Source organism: Myotis lucifugus, unplaced genomic scaffold (genome assembly GCF_000147115.1).
Source record: "Myotis lucifugus unplaced genomic scaffold, Myoluc2.0 scaffold_157, whole genome shotgun sequence".
Lineage (NCBI taxonomy): Eukaryota > Metazoa > Chordata > Mammalia > Chiroptera > Vespertilionidae > Myotis > Myotis lucifugus.
Window position 1 is genome coordinate 1,200,209 of NW_005871205.1, and position 19,507 is coordinate 1,219,715.

The 19,507-nt window shown below is 37.1% G+C and overlaps 1 protein-coding gene across 3 annotated transcripts in view; it reads left to right on the forward strand.

The window, feature by feature from the left end:
* NLK (nemo like kinase) overlaps positions 1–19,507 on the forward strand; it is a 128,442-nt gene that overhangs the window by 83,501 nt on the left and 25,434 nt on the right. For all 3 annotated transcript variants that reach the window (XR_001349561.2, XR_330245.3, XM_006095505.3), the window contains exons 4-5: positions 15,383–15,489; positions 17,104–17,189. Coding sequence is in view for 1 of the 3 variants with exons in the window: in XM_006095505.3 (XP_006095567.1) it covers positions 15,383–15,489; positions 17,104–17,189 (193 nt within the window). In the remaining 2 variants the exon portion in view is untranslated. The remainder of the gene's footprint in view (positions 1–15,382; positions 15,490–17,103; positions 17,190–19,507) is intronic.

Sequence of the window (19,507 nt, forward strand, 5' to 3'; positions counted from 1 at the left end):
GGCTGCGGGTGGGGGCGGGAACTGGGAGGAGGGGAGTTATTGGGGGGGGAGAGGAACAAATGTAATCTGAACAATAAAGATTTAATTAAAACAAAAAACAAAAAAAAGAAAATCTAAGGGAAATACATAGTCAGGTATTGCATGTTTTAAAAATTCTTATGGAACACCAGTGTGCCTCTTGCAGCACACTGGTTGAAAATCACTGTCTTAGAGGGTTGTTCCGTTAGGTAACTGACAAGCATCTCCCTTTTTTCTCCTTACAAAGCCTTGGTGGCTCCTCCAATACATGTTCTTGGTATCATGCATTAGCAGTCTAAAATCAGTCTCCTTCTCCATTCCTTCTGCCTGCCATACTCTCAATATCCCTTATTTTTGCTGCTTGACAGTAGTATTGAGTTTAGTGATTTACTATCACATCATGAGACAGGAACTAAATCCTCATCCTCTTTATTTCAAAATCCTTATGATTGGTTCAGGGCCTACCTAGCCAGCATATTCTTCTAGCTTGAGGTAATGGAAACAAAATCTATTATAGTGGAACCTAGAACCAGACTGCCTAGATTTGAATCCCAACTTTGTCTCTTACTACCTGTGTGATCTTGGTTCAGTTTCCTGGTAAATAAAATGAGAATAATAATTGTACTTACTAATAGACTTACTAGTATTTTGAGGCTTGAACTGGAATGGAAAGATGATAGATAGATAGATAGATAGATAGATAGATAGATAGATAGATAGATAGATAGATAGATAGATAGATAGACAGACAGACAGAAACTGATCGATGTAGAGCTTAGTGAAGCACAGACAATAGGAATTCCTATGAACTTTCTGATACAGAGCATGTCAAACTCACCAACAGATGTCATTAGAAAGATTTCATCATAAACAAATGGATTTTCATAAAGGCCTATCAGTAACAAGCCTAGCCTGTTTATAGAGAGGATTTAAAAAACACACACACACAGCCCTCACCACTTTGGCTCAGTGGATAGAGTGTTGGCCTGCAGACTGAAGGGTCCCAGGTTTGATTCCTGGTCAAGGGCATATGCCCAGGTTGCAGGCTCGATCCCCAGTGGGGGCTGTGCAGGAGGCAGCCGATCAATGATTTTCTCTCTCATCATTGATGTTTCTCTCTCCCTCTCCCTTCCTCTGAAATCAATAAAAATATATTAAAACACACACACAACATAAGATATGAATTCTTAATGAGGAATGGGTTATTATATGGAGAGCATTTAAAAAACGAGAAAATACCAAGATGTAAACTGCTAATGAGGAATGGGTTGTTAACCTCAGCATTTCATATTCCCTTACCTGGTCTCCTCTTCCCAGAAAATATATGTAATATACAACTTGTTAGCACCTCCAAGCTTTTCATTACCTTTACCAAGCCTTTCTTATTAAAAGGATATACATAATTTCCTCCTTCAGCCTGCCATCCCAAGAACCACTCCCCTTTCAAGCCCCATAGTAGCAGTCACATCCCCTAGTAGTGGTCCCTTCCTGGTTGCATAAAGATTACTTAGGGTTTAGTGTATTAGCAAATCCTGAGGTTGTTTTAAAGTCCAACTCACGGTTGGAATTCTTTTCACTGTGCTTTGAAGAGAGTCACTATACATAGCTGGAACAACTTATTCACACCAGCTCTTTGAAACACCTGTGTTCCAGGTGAGGCCAAAAAATTCTAATACGTGAATCTAATCTTTTCATCTCTCCATTGAAAATAAATATCTTTCTAAAACTTCCCAGCTGGTGGGAATGAAATGCTGTCAGGCCTCCCAACTATTAGAGGGTAATATTGAATAACAACAAAGCCTCACCTAACTTGAGCTGCTGAAAAGACTCATAACCCCATTATCATTCTCCTGAACTGCTTAACCTTCTGGTTAACCTTCCGATTATTAGCCTCTTGACATACTTAATTCAGGTGTGAGAGTTTAAGGACACTCCTAGGAGTATTTATTTGATCTTTTTGTTATATCCCACTGTTCTGACTTTATTTTTTGAGATTGGTAGACACCAGGAAGCATGTGTTACGTGGAGACCCAGAGGTTTCAGAAGCCACTAAATATATTAGACCTGCCTTAATTGGAGGATATGTGGAAACAGTGGGGCTTTTAGCCACTTCATAGACCAGCTGAGTCTCCTGCTACCAACTCAATTTATTTGAGAGCAGTACTTTAGGGAACTTAATAGACCTACAGCGCACTAACACAAACCTGTATTTTAGCGAGAGTACAGTTTATTTATGCAGTACTTATTATGTCAGTTTGTTCTCTGAATACTGTATGAATGTCATTATTAAATATTAAGAACACTGAATTATACAGTTGGTGATGGGTTTAATAATTATGTGTTTAATTGATAGTCTTTTCCTATCATTGTTACATCCATTAGAGTTGGCAAGAGAGCCAGATGGTAGAAAATAGGATTGGGTCAAAGTGGCATTTTTCCAAAGGAAGTATGTCATACATGAGCCAAGCGAAGTTTTGTTTTGCATATGTGTATTTTTGTTGTTTTGAAAATATAAAATACTAATCAGTTATGGAATACCAATCTGATAGCTAATTTCTACCACCCTGGGCTCAAGACTTAAGATTACTAGCAGCCCTTTACCAAAACCAGGGGACCGCTGTGTGGAGGTTTACAGAGATCCCATAGAGATTAGCACTTTTATTTGCTCCCTTGCATTTCCAGTCTGTCCAAGACCAACTCTAGGTCTCTCTCAAAAATAATATGCACTCATCTAAGAAAAGATTTCTTTGTCCTCATGAAGGAATGTGACTATCATGGACATACTGTTGGTTGGTGCCAATAAACCACATGAAATCCCATTAGTAAGTGAATAAAATTGTCCTCTTCAGCAGTGATATCCTTTTGAGATTGCCTGATCTTTCCTTTTAAGATCAGGAACTTAAAAGAGCTTATTAAATTAGTTACCTGTTTTGTGTTTCTTTTTACTTACATTATTTTAGCTTTTTCCTGGGAGGAAGGAGGAAGTGTTGGGAAGAAATAAGAATGGTCAGTTTCAAAATATATATTAAAAAAATAAAAGAATAGTATGTGTAAGGCATGGACTTGGATATCGGGCAGTCCTGAGTTCAGCAGTGAATCCCCTCTCACCACCCCCAACTTACTAGTTTTTTTTACCTTGAAAAAGTTATTTGATACTCTTCCCTGAGCCTCGGTTTCCTCAGTGATAATATTTTTCCTCAAAGAACTGTTACAAGGAATAAATTAATTAATGTATGTAGGACATTTGGCACAGTGCCTAGCATTTTGATGTTTTATAAACTCACTATCCTTCCTCCCTCCCATAACAATGATGATAGCAGCTACCATGGAAGCCCTGTTCACCATATATGCATGACATTTGTATGTGATTCACATACAACATCTAAACCCTGGCATTAACTTGCTAATGTTATCAAGCTAGTAAGTGGCAGAGTCAAGATTCTAACCTCGTGTGTGATTCCAAAACCTACACTCCCCTGCCTTTCACTGCCTAAATCCATTTAACTCCTCATTGTAAAGTCAGCTTCCTGGCCTTGTCTCTTCTGAAGTAGAATTATTTCGTTCACCTTTTTCTGAGGTTTAATTAATCTTTTGAAAGACAGAGCACGGATTAAGAACAGAGCCTGGTTCTGCCGCCATTTCTGCAGAATCCTAGCTGTGATCTTCGGCTAGTTCCTTCGCCTCTCCAAACCTCTTCAGTAGTTTGCATAGTGGCAATCATAATAGGATTTACTTCTTAGAGTAATTAGGAGTAGATGAGGCTAAATACATTTAAAGCTGGATTGCCTAACAGAAAACTCAGTAAATACCAGCTATTTTTCTTCTTGGTCAAACTTCTATGGCCATGTACATTGAAATCTTTTTGCTTATTTTCTGTATTTGATTCTTACATATCAATCTCAGTCTTTTCTAACCTTTTGAATGTTGCCTTGCATTCATCCATCTTTTTCCTGTGTTGTCACTGGGTTAGCATGCTCTCTACACCCACTTGGTGCCCAGTCAGTATTTATTGATGCTAATGATGATGATTAAACAAAGATGCAGTTGGCACCAGTCCTACAGCCTCTGAGACTGCTTGAGTAATCATGACTTTCTAAAAATAGAAAAGGACTCAATCATCTTACTCATAATTGAAGGTCAGAATTTGGTGTCAGCGTTTGTTTCTCTGGTGATGGTGTAGCTTTTGTGCAGAATTACCTTTGACAGCTGGAGTAGTCAGGCTTTGCGGCAGAGGTTGATGATCATGCATTCTTAGATTACTTCCTAAAATAGATGCATCATCATAGAGGTGGGCTGAACAGATATTGATCACAGTACAGATTGGTTTAAATTGGAGAAAGAGGTCAGGGGAAGCTTACCATTAAGTTGTAGTTTGCTGTCAGGCTCTAGGTTAGTTTCCTACCTGCATTTCTAGCCCATAATTCTTTTTTGCATCAAAGAAAATTGTACAAAACTGTACATTACACTAAATACCCCTCGGGTTTCTCTGCCTTTCTGGTCTGTCTAATATATTCCCACCTCATCTCTCCTCAGAAGAGTCCTTATTTTTGCTTTTTCCTGTCTCAAACTGTCCGTGAACACATTTTCTTCCTCAGCAACCTTTGTAGGAGTCTAGCAGGGTGTCCTGCATATTGTATTTGGGCACTATGCACCAACTCTGGTGAGCATTATTTCACAGTGAATATTGGTGCCTTATTTTAAAGAATGTAATGTCATCGAGGTTGGATTTATAACTCATTAGTGGTGATGTGCTTCCATAATTTTAGTATCCAGGTTCTCAAAATAAAAGAAGGAAAGAAATAGGAAAAAAATTAATAAAAGAGAAAAACTTTGTGCAAAGAAAAAGATTATAATCAAAAGTAAAATTAATACTCTGTGGCAGATTTCCTTTAGTAGAAAGTAGAAATTGCTATTTCTTACCATATATAATGATTCCTAGATTTATATTTTCAATTTAGACATCCCACCAAAGGCTTGTCCTATTTCAGCCATCTCTAGTTAAGACTTTCTTTTGTTTTTGTTTTTCATGTCAAGAGTTACTAGCCCAACTCTATACCCTACACAAAAAGTTAGCTGAGGGGGTCCCTGTGATATATATACACACACATAAACTAATTTTTAAAATTCTCATCCATTTAAAAAAGTAGAGGATATGAACCTATTCAAGTAAGTAAATATGATTCATAGATACAGGGAAATGTTTATTGAATTTATTTTAGCTTTGTAATTTGACTAAAGGGTAAAAGGAATAAGACTTAACGGAAGTAAATGCTCAGGAGGTGGAAAGAGACAGGTAGGTAAAGTGAGTGTGAGGTAGAAAAACTTGTCTCTATGATTTTCTTAATCTTTGTATTATTTTTTAGTTGATGGAAAAGAAGTATCATTATTTGGGCTGTCTTCCTGACGTTCCTTCACCCCCAAACTAGATCTGTTAACATGGGAATAGTCCCAAGTTGTTATGAGGATTAAATGAGGTAATGAGGTGATCTAGCCCTGGCCAGTGTGGCTCACTTGGTTGGGTGTCGTCCTCTGCACCAAAAGGTTAGATTCCTGGTCAGGATGGATGCAGGAGGCAATCAATGTGTTTTCTCTCTCTCTCTCTCTCTCTCTCTCTCTCTCTCTCTCTCTCTCTCTCTCTCCTCTCTCTCCCTCTCCCTCCCTTCTACATTCTCTGAAAATCAATAGAAAAAATACCATCAGGTGAGGATTAAATAAATAAATAAAACTCAAAATGAGGACAATTAGTTCCTTCAAATAACCTGCCACTTCTGAGAATTCATTGAGATAATTTATATAAAGTGCTTGGAAAGTGCCTAGCACATAGTGAGATCTCAGTAAATGTTAATTGCCTTTTTTATTATTTCTCGTGTATGTTTTTTTAAATTTAAGGTGAACCATTTTAGAAAACCAAATGTAAGTATGTATGTGTTTTTATAGATAGAAGTAAATTGCTCATTAGAACATACATATAATTTAGAAATTCAGTAAGAGTTGAAGAAATCATGATTGTTTCTTAAGATGTTTTACTAAAGGGTTAAATCTCTATTTACTGGAATTTAGCAATTCTAATAACTTAGAGATTTGTCTCTTTAAAGTAATATGTCTTGGTTGTGCTTCTTTTTTAATTTTATTTCTGGTGGCAAGTCTTACATATTCAATTCCAAAGCAATACCTAAGGGGCTATATGAGGTTAACCATAACGTTGTAATCTTTTTTTAAAAAAATTTTTATTTATTGCTTTGAGAGAGAGAACAACACATCTATTTGTTGTTCCACTTATTTATTCCTTGATTGGTTGGTTCTTGTATGTGCCCTGACGGGATCAAACCCACAACCTGTTGTATTGGGACGATGCTCTAACCAACTGAGCTAACCAGCCAGGGCACATTGTTGTAGTCTTTGAATGGCTGTATTGTAATTGCTTGTTTAATGGTTCATCTCCCTTGTTAGGCTATAAACTCATTGAGGGCAGTGATGCTCTTGTACACCACTGCATTTCCAGTGCCTAGAACGGTGTCTGCTATTCAGAGTATTTGTTGAAGAATGAACAGAGTGACTTCCCATTTGAAAACACATGACAAAGGAGAAATGCCGAAAGCTGCCTCATGTAATGAAATATTGAACTTCTGATTTTTTTCCTTGAAACCTGGTTTTTGTAACAGGAAATAATGTCAGCCTCATGAATTTCATTTTTTCTTTTAATAGTAAACAAAGTGAGGCAAAATTTCATGGAAAGGGTCAAACCTCAGAACCTTTACAACCTAAGTTTAAGTCCAAGATCTGTGTCAGCAGCTTAACCTCTACCAACAGTGGAGAGTTACAAATTGGGTATTATGTGAGGATTAATCACATAGTAGCTTCAACAAAAAGTTAGCTTCCTTTTTCCTTTTCTTCTCATATTACATAATTAAAAGTAATTCAGCTTCTCTTCATTTCAAAGTAATCTCCATACTGTTATGTTATTTGGTTAAAAAAAAAAAATGGGACTAGTAGGCCAGCTTCTATGGGAAACAACTAGAGTAGCAGTCAGGAAACCTAAGGTAGTCCTGGCTTTTATTTATTTGTTTGTTTGTTTGTTTGCTTAAATTTTTTTTTAGGGAGGTAGGGAGAGAGAGAGAGAGAGAGAGAGAGAGACTTATTCTCTTTCAGTGATGAAAGAGAATTATTGATCAGCTATAAAGACGCTTCTAAAATGTCAGTATTACCCAGAAAAATTAACTATAAAACAACACAGAAACACTGTTTTTCTTAGGCACCTGAGGTATCAGAGCTGCCATGCCCCCACCCATACATCATAATTGTTCATTTGCATCATTCATTTGCATCATTCACTTTCCTGAAGCAAATTAGTACATTTTGAAATTCATATTTCATGGAGCTACTTAACTAATTGCTGCAATCAGCAGCAATTTATTATAGTAGGGCTGTTAAATCGCTCTGAGGTTGGCATACCATGTATAGTGTGTTTTTTATGGTCATTTTTTAATGATGAGTTTTAATAGGGAAAAATGGTTAATTTGTTCATATTCTCCTGAAAGCCTAACTTAGGCCCTATGTTTTTTCTTTGCCCAATGGTAACTTAAAAGGCCATGGCAAAGTCATTGACCCAGCCGGTGCACCAGCTGCCGGAGAGGCTGTCCCATTTAGAAGGACAGGAAGAGAGAAAGAGCACCCTGTTTCTCCTCTTGTTTGGAGACCCTCATTAAATTACTCAGAAACAATAATCAGATAGCTGCTGTTCAAGTTAATGGCACCTCTGAGTCCCTGTCAAGAGAGCTTTATTTAATGTGCAACAGACCTGGAGTGATGCAGGTGCCTTTTCAGGCCCTCATTTAATTTAAGCTGCTTTTGTTGGCATGGCAACTAGTTGAGACATCTGGGAGACATTATGCTGGGGATTGAGACTTCAGAGGATTTCTGCTAGAGCAAAGCAGAAACCTTATTATAAAGTGATATGTGTGGCTTCTAAATTTCTGCACCTACATTGTTAAGTCTTCACATTCAGGAATTGTATTTTCCAGAGAAATAAATTTGTAAAAGGTCAGCCTGGTTGTTGACTTGTTTTCTATGAAGAAAAAACTGCTTTACTTGAGGAGTGAAAAATATATTTCCAACTAAAACTTGACAAAACATAATCTCTGCTGAGTGGCTATTTTAATCAGTTTGTAAAAATTATACATTTAAAATATTTCAGTCTGTTATATTAAAAAGATATTAGTGGAGGGGAAAGAATATCTGCACAAAGGTAAACCAAATGATAAGTGTAGCCTGGCCTGTTTGGCTCAGAGGTCGAGCGTCAACCTATGAACCAGGAGGTCACGGTTCAATTCCCAGTCAGGGCACATGCCCTGGTTGTGGGCTCGATCCCCAGTAGAGGGCGTGCAGGAGGCAGCCAATCAGTGATTCTCATCATTGATGTTTCTATCTCTTCCTTTCCCTTCCTCTCTGGAATTAATAAAAATATAAATTAAAGACAATTATTTTTAAAATGGTAAAGATAGGCAGGGGCTCTTTGTGGTTTTGCCATAGACTTTCTGGTTAAAATAAGAGTTTATTAACTGACCCCCATTCTTTTCTCACCTAGTCTATCATCTCAAAAAGCAGAGATATGAAAGTAGCACTCTTAAACTCTCCTTTCTTAAATATTATAACAGGAAGTTGAATGAAAGGTTTTTCAAGTTCACTGATCCTGAGGACAGAGACATGGTGATCTAGTCATTTGTGTTTAGCGGAGGGAATACCTGCTGGTTTATATTTTGGGAAATAAAATAAGTTATTTTGTGAGAGAAATTACGCACATATGTATGTGGTCTTAATGTAGAAGAATTGACTTATCATGCTCTATATTCATTTTGAACACTTTGCTTTTCAATTTTTTGCTATCTGGTAATACTTTGTGTTAGGTTGAACCATATGAAATTATTATTTTTGTTGGTCAAAAGTGGTCCCATATTGTCCATTCAAATCCAGTAGGTCAATAACACCCTGATCTGGAAATAATGTTTTGTAAAAAATGGCAAATGAAATGTAAGCATTTTTTTCTGAAATGATTAATTATTTTTAAAATATCTGGTTAAAACCAGGACCATGCCAGCCAGACAGTGTTTTCTTTTTTCCCTTTCTTTGAGAATGTAGTCACTGTCAGAAGAAAGCATATGACATTATTTTATACTTATTCTCTGTTTTTGGTTCTTGTATCAGTTTGTTTCTTTTATAAATCAAAACAAGATTTTTCCAGTACCAGCACTATGAATGCAACTTGATAACTTGAAAATTAAGGTGTTTTCTCTCTGCCGCTTGCATGCATACCAAGTGTGTCTACTGACAGTAAAGATTCTGGCATCATAAGTTGGCTGCCAGTTTTGTGGATATGGGAGACAGAATAGAATAGAACCTGCTCTTCACTTCAATGCAAGAACTTTTCAATCCTGGCAGGAACAAAAAATTGTCAATTAACCCAGCAGACATGACTGACATCCCACAGTGCTTCATACTCTATTTAGGATTTTTTTCTCTGAATAAAACCTCAAGTGACAACACAATACGGTGATGGCAGTTGTGAAGTGTTTCTGGTTTTGTTTTGTTGCTTTGTTTTTTCCTTGTGTAATGTTTCTTTGTCTTTGTCCCTTGAGATTCCTGGAACCAACTCAAGAATATTGGTACTTCTGATTAAGGCTTAATGGTACAAATAGAAGTTTTTTCCTGGCTCTATCCTATGATTAAGATTCTAATAGGAAAATTATCACCCCAGTAGAAAATTGAGCAAAGGACAAGAACAATTCTCTCTCTCTCTCTCTCTCTCTCTCTCTCTCTCTCTCTCACACACACACACACACACACACACACACATACACACACACACACACACACACACACACTCACTCTCTCTTTTCCTTTTTTTCTCTCATACTCATACATACTAGTATGTGGCCAATAAACATTTAATCAGTTTTTAACATGAAAACACAGATGATAAAACACAAATTCTTATTGCCAGTCTTTCCTGCAGGGTCCATAAAATGTCAGTAAAGGATTAAAAACTGCAAGAGGCAGAAGCCTATGCCGGCAGTAGTGAGAACCCAAAAACAGGTTGGTTCTTGCTATAGAATATCAGAACAGCTCAGAAATTGGAAACATCCGGTACCTCAGAAAGTAGGGATGCAGGTAGGCCTAAATTCAGGATTGGTTGCAAGCCTCTGTAAAAAGTAACAAGATGTTTAAATCTTAGTAGAGTTGCTAGAACAGCCGTGGGCAAACTACGGCCCGCGGGCCGAATCCGGCCCGTTTGAAATGAATAAAACTAAAAAAAAAAAAAAAAGACCGTACCCTTTTATGTAATGATGTTTACTTTGAATTTATATTAGTTCACACAAACACTCCATCCATGCTTTTGTTCCGGCCCTCCGGTCCAGTTTAAGAACCCATTGTGGCCCTCGAGTCAAAAAGTTTGCCCACCCCTGTGTTAGAACCTAGTAGGTAATCAATAGTGCATTCACTCAACAGATGTTTATAGGGACTTCTTTTATGCAGGCATTGTTTCTGAGAGTTGGGGATAGATATGAATGAAACAGACAAAAGCCCTTGCATGGAGCAGGGTTGGGCAGACAAACAATAAACTAAGTAAATTACGTAGATAAGTGCTAAGGGGGGGAGGGAGTAGAGCTGTGTGAAGGGTGGCAGTTGGACAAGACATGCATGATGCAGTATTAGAGTGATCAAGGTAGGTCTCACTCGAGTCAAGCAAAAACAAACAGGGTGAAATAGCCTAGTACAGTGGTCGGCAAACTCATTAGTCAACAGAGCCAAAAATCAACAGTACAACGACTGACATTTCTTTTGAGAGCCAAATTTTTTAAACTTAAACTATATAGGTAGGTACATTGTTATTAACTTAATTAGGGTACTCCTAAAGCTTAGGAAGAGCCACACTCACGGGGCCAAAGAGCCGCAGTTTGCCGACCACGGGCCTAGTAGATGTCTGGAGAAGCACAGTCCAGGCAAAGGGAACAGCTAGAGCAAAGGCGCAAGGCCAGAGGTTGTCTAGCATGTGTAGAGAATAGCAAGGAAAAAAGTGATCAGAGAGAAGGTCAGAAGGCCAGATCATTTATGGCCCTGGAAGGACATTTTTAGGACTTTGACTTTTACTCAAAATGAAATGGGAAGCTTTTTGCAGAATAGTGACATAATCTGACTTTCATTCTAAAAGATTGCTCTGTGAAATGCATACAGAAATAAGATGAATTGATGAAGGGAAGGAGCCATGGATAAAGTGTGCTAAAACAAATATGGCAAAATAGTGCAGAATCTAGGTGATGGGTATGTCACTGTTTAATTCTTTCAAATCTTATGTGTGTTTGAAAATTTTTATAGTAAAAAGTTTTAAACTGTTAAGAAAAATTAAATCTAACCCTGATGATCTATAATAATAAAAGCATAATATGCTAATTAGACCAGGCAACCTTCCAGACGAAGCCGTGGTGGTGGGGGCCGAGCCCCTTTCATGAATTTTGTGCATCAGGCCTCTAGTAATATTATAAATTAGCTAATGTGTATCATTTTATAGGATGATTCTAACATTCTGTACTGAACTATAAGGAAATTCTGCATGCCAAATCTCCTTTCCTCACTAACCTTCATTATGAATAGAATGTATTTCTTTGAAAAGAATCTGGTTGCCCTGGCTAGTTTGGCTCAATGGATAGAGCGTTGGCCTACAGACCAAATGTCCCCGGTTCGATTCCGGTCAAGGGCATGTACCTCAATTGCAGACTCTTCCCTGACCCAGGCCCAGGTCTATGCAGAAGGAAACCAATCGATGTGTTTCTCTCACATCCATAGTTCTCTCTGTCTTTCCCTCTCTCTTCTACTCTCTCTAAAAATCAATGGAAAAATATCCTCGGGTGAGGATTAAAAATATAAATCAATAAAGGGGAAATTTGATTCTTTAAAAAAATAAAAGAATCTGGTTAATAAAATCTAAGATAAAAATCTTACCTACGAGTGTAAAAGCCATAAAAATTATATTTTCTAAATAATAAAGTGACTGTTAACTTATAAACAAAACAAAAATGTAACAGTAAAAAAATGTATTCTAGCTGTTATATTTTAGAAATCTAGGGGTCATGGGCCAGTGTGGTAAGAAGTGGTCAAATTCTGTGGCTAGATTTTCAAAAGACCAACAGAATTTTCTGTTAAGCAGTCATGTGCCACATAACATGTTTCCTTCAACAATGTACCACATATATGATGGTGGTCCCATAAGACTATATTGGAGCTGAAAAACTATTGCCAAGTGATGTCATAGCCATCATAATTTCCTAGTGCAACACATTACTCATGTGTTTGTAGTGATGTGATGTAGACCAACCTACTGCACTGCCAGTCGTTTAAAAGTATAGCATATGCAATTATTTATAGTACATAATACTTGATAATAAACACACTGCCAGTCGTATAAAAGTATAGCATGTGCAATTATTTATAGTACATATTACTTGATAATAAACAATTGTGTTACTGGTTTATGTTTTTACTATATTTTTATCATTATTTTAGAGTGTATTCTTTCTACTTATAAAAAAAATAATTTTGAAAAGTTGGCCATATTATGCCAGCAGCCTCATACATCTCATGTTTACCATGTCTTTTGATAGCACCATTTTCTCTTGTGCTTGATTTAATATTGTGTTGTTTTATTCATCATGGCCCCTAAACATACAAAATCTGCTAATGTTGCTAGTAACAGACTATGTTGAATTATTGACCTGGATATGAAATAAAAGTGATTCAGGACTACAAAGGTGGAAAATGAGGAAGGTTATTGGTCAGTCAAGCATGCCCCATTCCACCATAGGTACGATCTTGAAGAACAAAGTGATGGAAGCTGTTGAAGGATCTGCTTCATTGAAGCCATCAAGACTAACAAAAAGTTGAGAGGAACCTATATCAAACATGGAGAAACTTCTAATGACCTAGATTGATGACCAAACACAGAAGCATATCCCTACAAGCCCCATAACAATCAAGGCCAAAGCAAAAAGTTTGTTTGCGATGTTGAAAGAAAAGGCTGAACTTGACTACAATGTTGAATTTACTGCTAACTCTGGGTGGTTTAAATGATTAGAGAATTGTTATTCATTACATCATGTGAAAGTGATTGGTGAGTCTGCAAATGCTGATGTGAAGACAGGTGAAGAATTTTTGAAAATTCTAGATAAGTGATTGAGGAAGAAAATTACTTGCCAGAAGAAATACAGCTTATAAGCAAATCTATGATGGAAAAAAGCAATCAAGCAAACCACCATGGACATAGTTCTGAACCGAGTGACACTTTCTCAAGAAGAGCCTCAGGCAGTCCTTCAGTAGGTATTTTAGAAGACAATGTTATCAGAGGAGATGACAGCTTCATGCATGTTACTGCCCCTGAAGAGTTTTCAATGAGATACGGTGTGGAGTGGAAAATAGTGATATCAATTATCCTGATCAATATAGGTCTAGACCCCTGGTCGGCAAACTGCAGCTCGCAAGCCACATGCGGCTCTTTGGCCCCTTGAGTGTGGCTCTTCCACAAAATACCACGTGCGGGCGCGCATGTACAGTGTGATTGAAACTTCGTGGCCCATGCACAGAAGTTGGTATTTTGTGGAAGAGCCACACTCAAGGGGCCAAAGAACTGCATGTGGCTTGCGAGCCGCAGTTTGCCAACCACTGGTCTAGGCTAATGTGTGTTCATGTCTTTGTTTTTAAAAAAATTAAAAAATTTTAAATAGAAAAGCTTATTCTATATAATATAACCCTAATATGCAAATCGATCAAATGGCAGATCTACCTGTCGCTATTATGCGCACTGACCACCAGGGGCAGATGCTCAACACAGCAGCTGCCCCTAGTGGTCAGTGCCCTCCCAGTAAGAAGCAGCGAGTAGGCAGACAGTGAGGAGCAAGGGGTCCCGGACTGCAAGAGGGCACAGGCCGGGCTGAGGGTTAATTTATTATTGAAGAAAGAAAAATATTTTTTGGTAAATTTAGTGTAGCCTTAGTGTCCATGATGTCCTAGGCCTTCTCATTGACTCATCACTGACTCACCCAGAGCAGTCCTGCAGCCTCCATGCATGTCCTATGCAGGTGTACTATATTTTTTATCTTTTATACCAGTGATGGCAAACCTATGACACGCGTGTCAGAGGTGACACGCGAACTCATTTTTTTGGTTGATTTTTCTTTGTTAAATGGCATTTAAATATATAAAATAAATATCAAAAATATAAGTCTTTGTTTTACTATGGTTGCAAATATCAAAAAATTTCTATATGTGACACGGCACCAGAGTTAAGTTAGGGCTTTTCAAAATGCTGACACGCCGAGCTCAAAAGGTTCACCATCACTGTTTTATACCATATTTTTACTGTACCCTTTCTCCGTTTAAATACACAAATACTTACCATTGTGTGACAGTTGCCAACAGTATTCGGTACATGCTGTAAAGGTTTGTAGCCTAGGAGCAGTAGGCTATCCCAGATAGTCTAGGTATGTAGGAGGCTATTCCATCTAGGTTTGTGTAAGTACACTCCACGATGCTCACACATGGACGAAATCGCTTAATAATGCCTTTCTTAGAACGTATCCCCATCAATAAGTGATGCATGATTTTACTTAAATCAAAAAACTCAAAATGAGTTCTCAACTGCAGGCAGGCTAAGACATGAATCTGTTCTGTTCTAGACCTTACCTTTGCAAGAGCTCTGAATTCCACATCTCCATTGCTCCACAGGCCCTCACCTTGGATCATCTGCTGTGTGTTCATTGAGCAAAACCCTGAGAATATAACAGAATATAAAGCATGGGAAGCTTAAAATTTAATAAGGAAGATATAAATATATAAAAATTAAATAAGAGAATTTGTTAAGATTACATGACAACTTCAATTTGAACTAACCATTTTACACATTTTTAGGAGTACTATACTTAACAATAACAGTTGATAAGTAGGTCATCATCTTTTCCATTGGTGCCATGGTGACCTAGGGTGAGACCACCGACTCTCTCGTTGGAAATAGACTCTAAGTCTGGTCTTCACACTCTTCCTGGCCTGGCTATCATTTAAAATGTTTACCCTTATTTTTCTCTTTTATAATGCTGATTATAGGGAAGTCACTTGGTGGTTCTGCTAACTTTTAAACTAAATTCTTAAAATTTTGCAATGTCTTCTGAGGGCTGGGTTCTCACCTCTATTATGCTGTCTAGAAGCTTTCTTTTCCTACGCTTTTACCTGCCTTAAAAATAGAAGTTCTTCTTTTGACCTGGAGCCCACTTTGAGGGCATTGGGGGCTGAATTCTCTGAACTCTCCTTAACTTAATGCCTCAAGATATGTTGTCACAGAATTGATGCAGAGTGACCTACATAAAATTATCGTGTCTCCTCAACCACTCAGCTCAGATCATGTCAAAGTTTTTCTTTATCAGATTTTGCGAGGTAAGATTTTCTTCATGAAGAAAAAGATAGTGTCACTGTAAATGAAATGTTTTACTTTTCATTTGAACTTTAACTAATCTGACTTTCCAAGGCTTTCTTTTTTCCTAAATACTTTTTTCTTTTGACCAAGGTATATTTAATAATCTCTATACTTGATATTAAATAAGAGACTTTTAAGGATAGCCAAATGGTTTTTATTTTTAGTGATGGAATAGAGTGTCCTAATTTATTAGGCAGTTGAGTAGGTCCATCTATACAGGTGAATAAGCAGGATGGTTTGTTAAGCAGCAGTGGTTTAGTAGGAGATGACTACTAATAAATTGAAAAGTCACTGTGTGTTCCCTATGGATGTCGTCCTTTCTTCAAGCCAGTATTAGGTGGTCCTGATCAGAGTGTTGGCTGAGTCCAACTCTAGGAAAACAAAATGATTATTAAAGTGAAAGCATGGAGGAGACTGATAGAAACAGCCAGCTAAATAATTCTCCATTCTGGCTTATTAAAGAGCAAGGACTTGATAGAGAAGCGATTTGGGCTGACAGTGTTGGAATTTTCTCTGGCCATCAGGTGTGTCCTTCAGAATTTTTGCTATTACAAATTGAGAATTGTTTTTTTTTTTAATATATTTTATTGATTTTTTACAGAGAGGAAGGGAGAGAGATAGAGAGTTAGAAACATCGACCAGCTGCCTCCTGCACATCTCCTACTGGGGATGTGCCCGCAACCCAGGTACATGCCCTTGACCGGAATCGAACCTGGGACCTTTCAGTCCGCAGGCCGACGCTCTATCCACTGAGCCAAACCGGTTTCGGCACAAATTGAGAATTGTTTACAGCTGACACAGCTTTCTGACCTAGAAAAATACTCCCCCACCTCCCACTGTCAAGATTCATAGAATTAAGACATTCTTTATAAAGACTGAAAAGCATCAGCCAAAAGGATGAAAACATATGCACAATATTGAAACTAGAAAGCCCACCTTCTGTAGTTGTGTGTTGCTATTCAGCAGTGGGGGGTGAGGGGAGATTTATAATTGTAAAAAAATGTGATTTGCTGTATTTTACTCAAAGGACAGCCTTAAAGCTATGACCTTTGTCTGGCAGTGCTAAAGCTCCCTGTCTTTTAAAGTGTAGTTAATTACCCTCTGGATTCTCCGAGGTAGTAAATACTGCCAACAAACATGGGCAAGTTTCTGAATTTTGTTGCATCTGTCCTGGGAAAGACTCCCTATTGGCTGATGGGAAGTATTTTGTTGAAGCATGCTCGGAATCACAGGTTGGGGGTCATTAATAGCAGAGCTCCAGTAGCCACACTTATGAGTAACTTAAGGATATTGGTCAGCATTAAGGCCAGAAAAGCTTATCTATCCACAAACCTAAATAATCTTTTGAATTATCTCTAGATTATGTAAACCTTTGATGACACTTTATTTTACTATAGCAAAATAATATTTTTTTTTTGAGCTAAGACTAAGTCAAGCTTTTTAATTATGATCACTAAGCATTTAGTTAGGGAACCATTTAAAATCCTGTATTCTCTGTTTCTATGGTTTTCCCCAGATCAGTGGTTGAGTAAAAGGAATTAAATATCTGCAATTAAATCTGCTTGTTATTTCAGGTTTGAAATATCTTCATTCAGCTGGCATTTTACATCGAGACATTAAGCCAGGGAATCTCCTTGTGAACAGCAACTGTGTTCTAAAGGTAGCTTTTCCATTTATTTAAATATCTGAGAAAAAATCAGAATGTCAAGGCAGGTTTAAGAAAAACACATTTTTCTGAAAGAAATCCTTATTTTTATTTTCATCACTTAACCAAATATTAAAGAACCCAGTTTTCTCTAGTGATATCACTAGTCATGGCCATAGTAACTAATTTATAGTATTGCCTCATGGTTTCTTCATGATATTTTGCATATGTTTTGGAAAACCTGAAATTGGAATTACAGTGGGACTAAAAAACAATAATAGAGGTGATTTCTTTTCAGATTATTCCATTATTAAAGGAAGTATATATCGGAGGAAATATCGAAATACCAGTAAGGTTCTATTTATATGAAAATGAAGTATGACTTTTTTAAGAAGACTGTGTTTTTACACAGCTAACATTTTTATATGCTGTTAGAGGTAGCAAAGTAGGAAAGTGGAAACATTTAAAAGCGAAAATACTAAGCTAGAAAGGGGTCAAGTATTTATTAATATACAGTATTCTCTTCTGAAGGAGAATTGCTTATGGGACTAATTATAGTTAGTAGCCCCAAATTTTCATATTTTAATTTCAGTTTTACTAATCACCCCTCCCCCTTGTCTTTTGTTAGAACGACTCACAAAACCCACATATGTGCATTTCCCCACCACTAATAGAGATATATATTAGCAAAACTCCTACAAAGCGAGAGATCCACCATATTTTTCCCCATCATAGGAATTACAGATAAGGGCCTTCCTGGAACTGTGTCATCTCTGTGTGAGAAAATTAAAATTCCACTTATTTTATGAGTAACTACAGTATTTATGGTGCTTCACCTACAATAAATGTAAAATCTTAACATTTTAGCTGATATATATGAAAAAGAAAATTTTTTTAAATGTCTTCTACTTTAATCAACAGAGGGGAGATGGGTGAAAAAGGTGAAGGGTATTAAGAGGTACAGATTCCCAAGTTAAAAATAAAAGTAATCCAGACTATCATTATTGTTGAGCTTGTTGGTAGATAAACTAAATATTAAAACCAAATATATAAATGAATTTCACTTTTTATTTAAGTGCTATCTTTCAACTGTAGGCCAGTTTTCTTTAAAAGCTGGTGTGTTATGCAGCTTTTGAATAAAAATTTTCCCTTCATACAGTTTCCAGAACTTTGTTCCTGTTTTGATCCTAGAAAGCTTAAAAACGTGTTTTTCATATTTTCTCTGAAACCAGCTAATGTTGTAGTTTAGTCCTTTGTTTCCACAAAGAAATTAATTATCCCCAAAATCCCTTGAAGTAAATATTCCATCATAGGTCATTGGGTTCATTCCCTGCCACCTATGCCCATAACCCGTATAATTTAAAACCTTATAGTCAGGAATTCTTTGTTCTATTCAGACCAAATCAGTTTTATGACAACTTAGCCAGTTTATTTCAGTTTCTGTTGGGAGAACTTCACAAAGCATTTTGTGTTGAGTCTGTCATGCTTGATGCCATTAACTGCTTGAGGTTCATTTTCTAAATTGTTATGGTGTTGTAACCTCTGGCTACATGAATAAGTAACTAAAGGAAAATGTCACTTATGAATAAACAACACAAATTAAAATTTTTCTCTGCTCCCTTGACTTGTCTCAGTGGCCTACTTTTAAAAGCCAGAGTAGAATGCAGGCTCTCTCTTCTCCAATGTACAAATTCATCAATAATATTATGGTAAAATATTTCTTTTATTTTTTAAAAGGTTTTTTTTATTGATTTTTAGAGAGAGAGGAAGGGAGAGGAAGAAAAGAGAGAGAACGATGTGAGAGTGAAACGTGAGAGCAAAACTTTGATTGACTGCCTCTTGCACACCCTCTACTGGGGAGCGAGTCTGAAACCCAGACATGTGCCCTGACCAGGAATCGAACTGGCCACCTCTCAGTGCACAGGACAACACCCAACCAACTGAGCCACACTGGCTAGGGCTCCAGACTGATGTTTTTAACAAAAGACTTGCTTTATAACAGAAAACAGTTTTGGGTGGGTGGGTGGGTGGGGTGTTTGTTTTTTAAATATAAATACAAGAAAGATATAGGAAAATGGAGATACGTTTTTTGTTTTGCTTCTGAAAATATGCTAAAAATTCATGGCCAAGTAATAGAGTTTTAAAAATTAGTGTCACTAGCCTGTGGTAGTATTTGAATATCCCCATATACAAACACAAATTCATTTGATGGGACCAGACATAATAAATTGAAGACAGAAAGAGAGGATTGTCAAAAATTAGGTGTAAAATTTGTTTCCTTTGAAGTAGTGGTATTTTATTTTTTCAAATAAAATCATATGCAAGGACCTCAA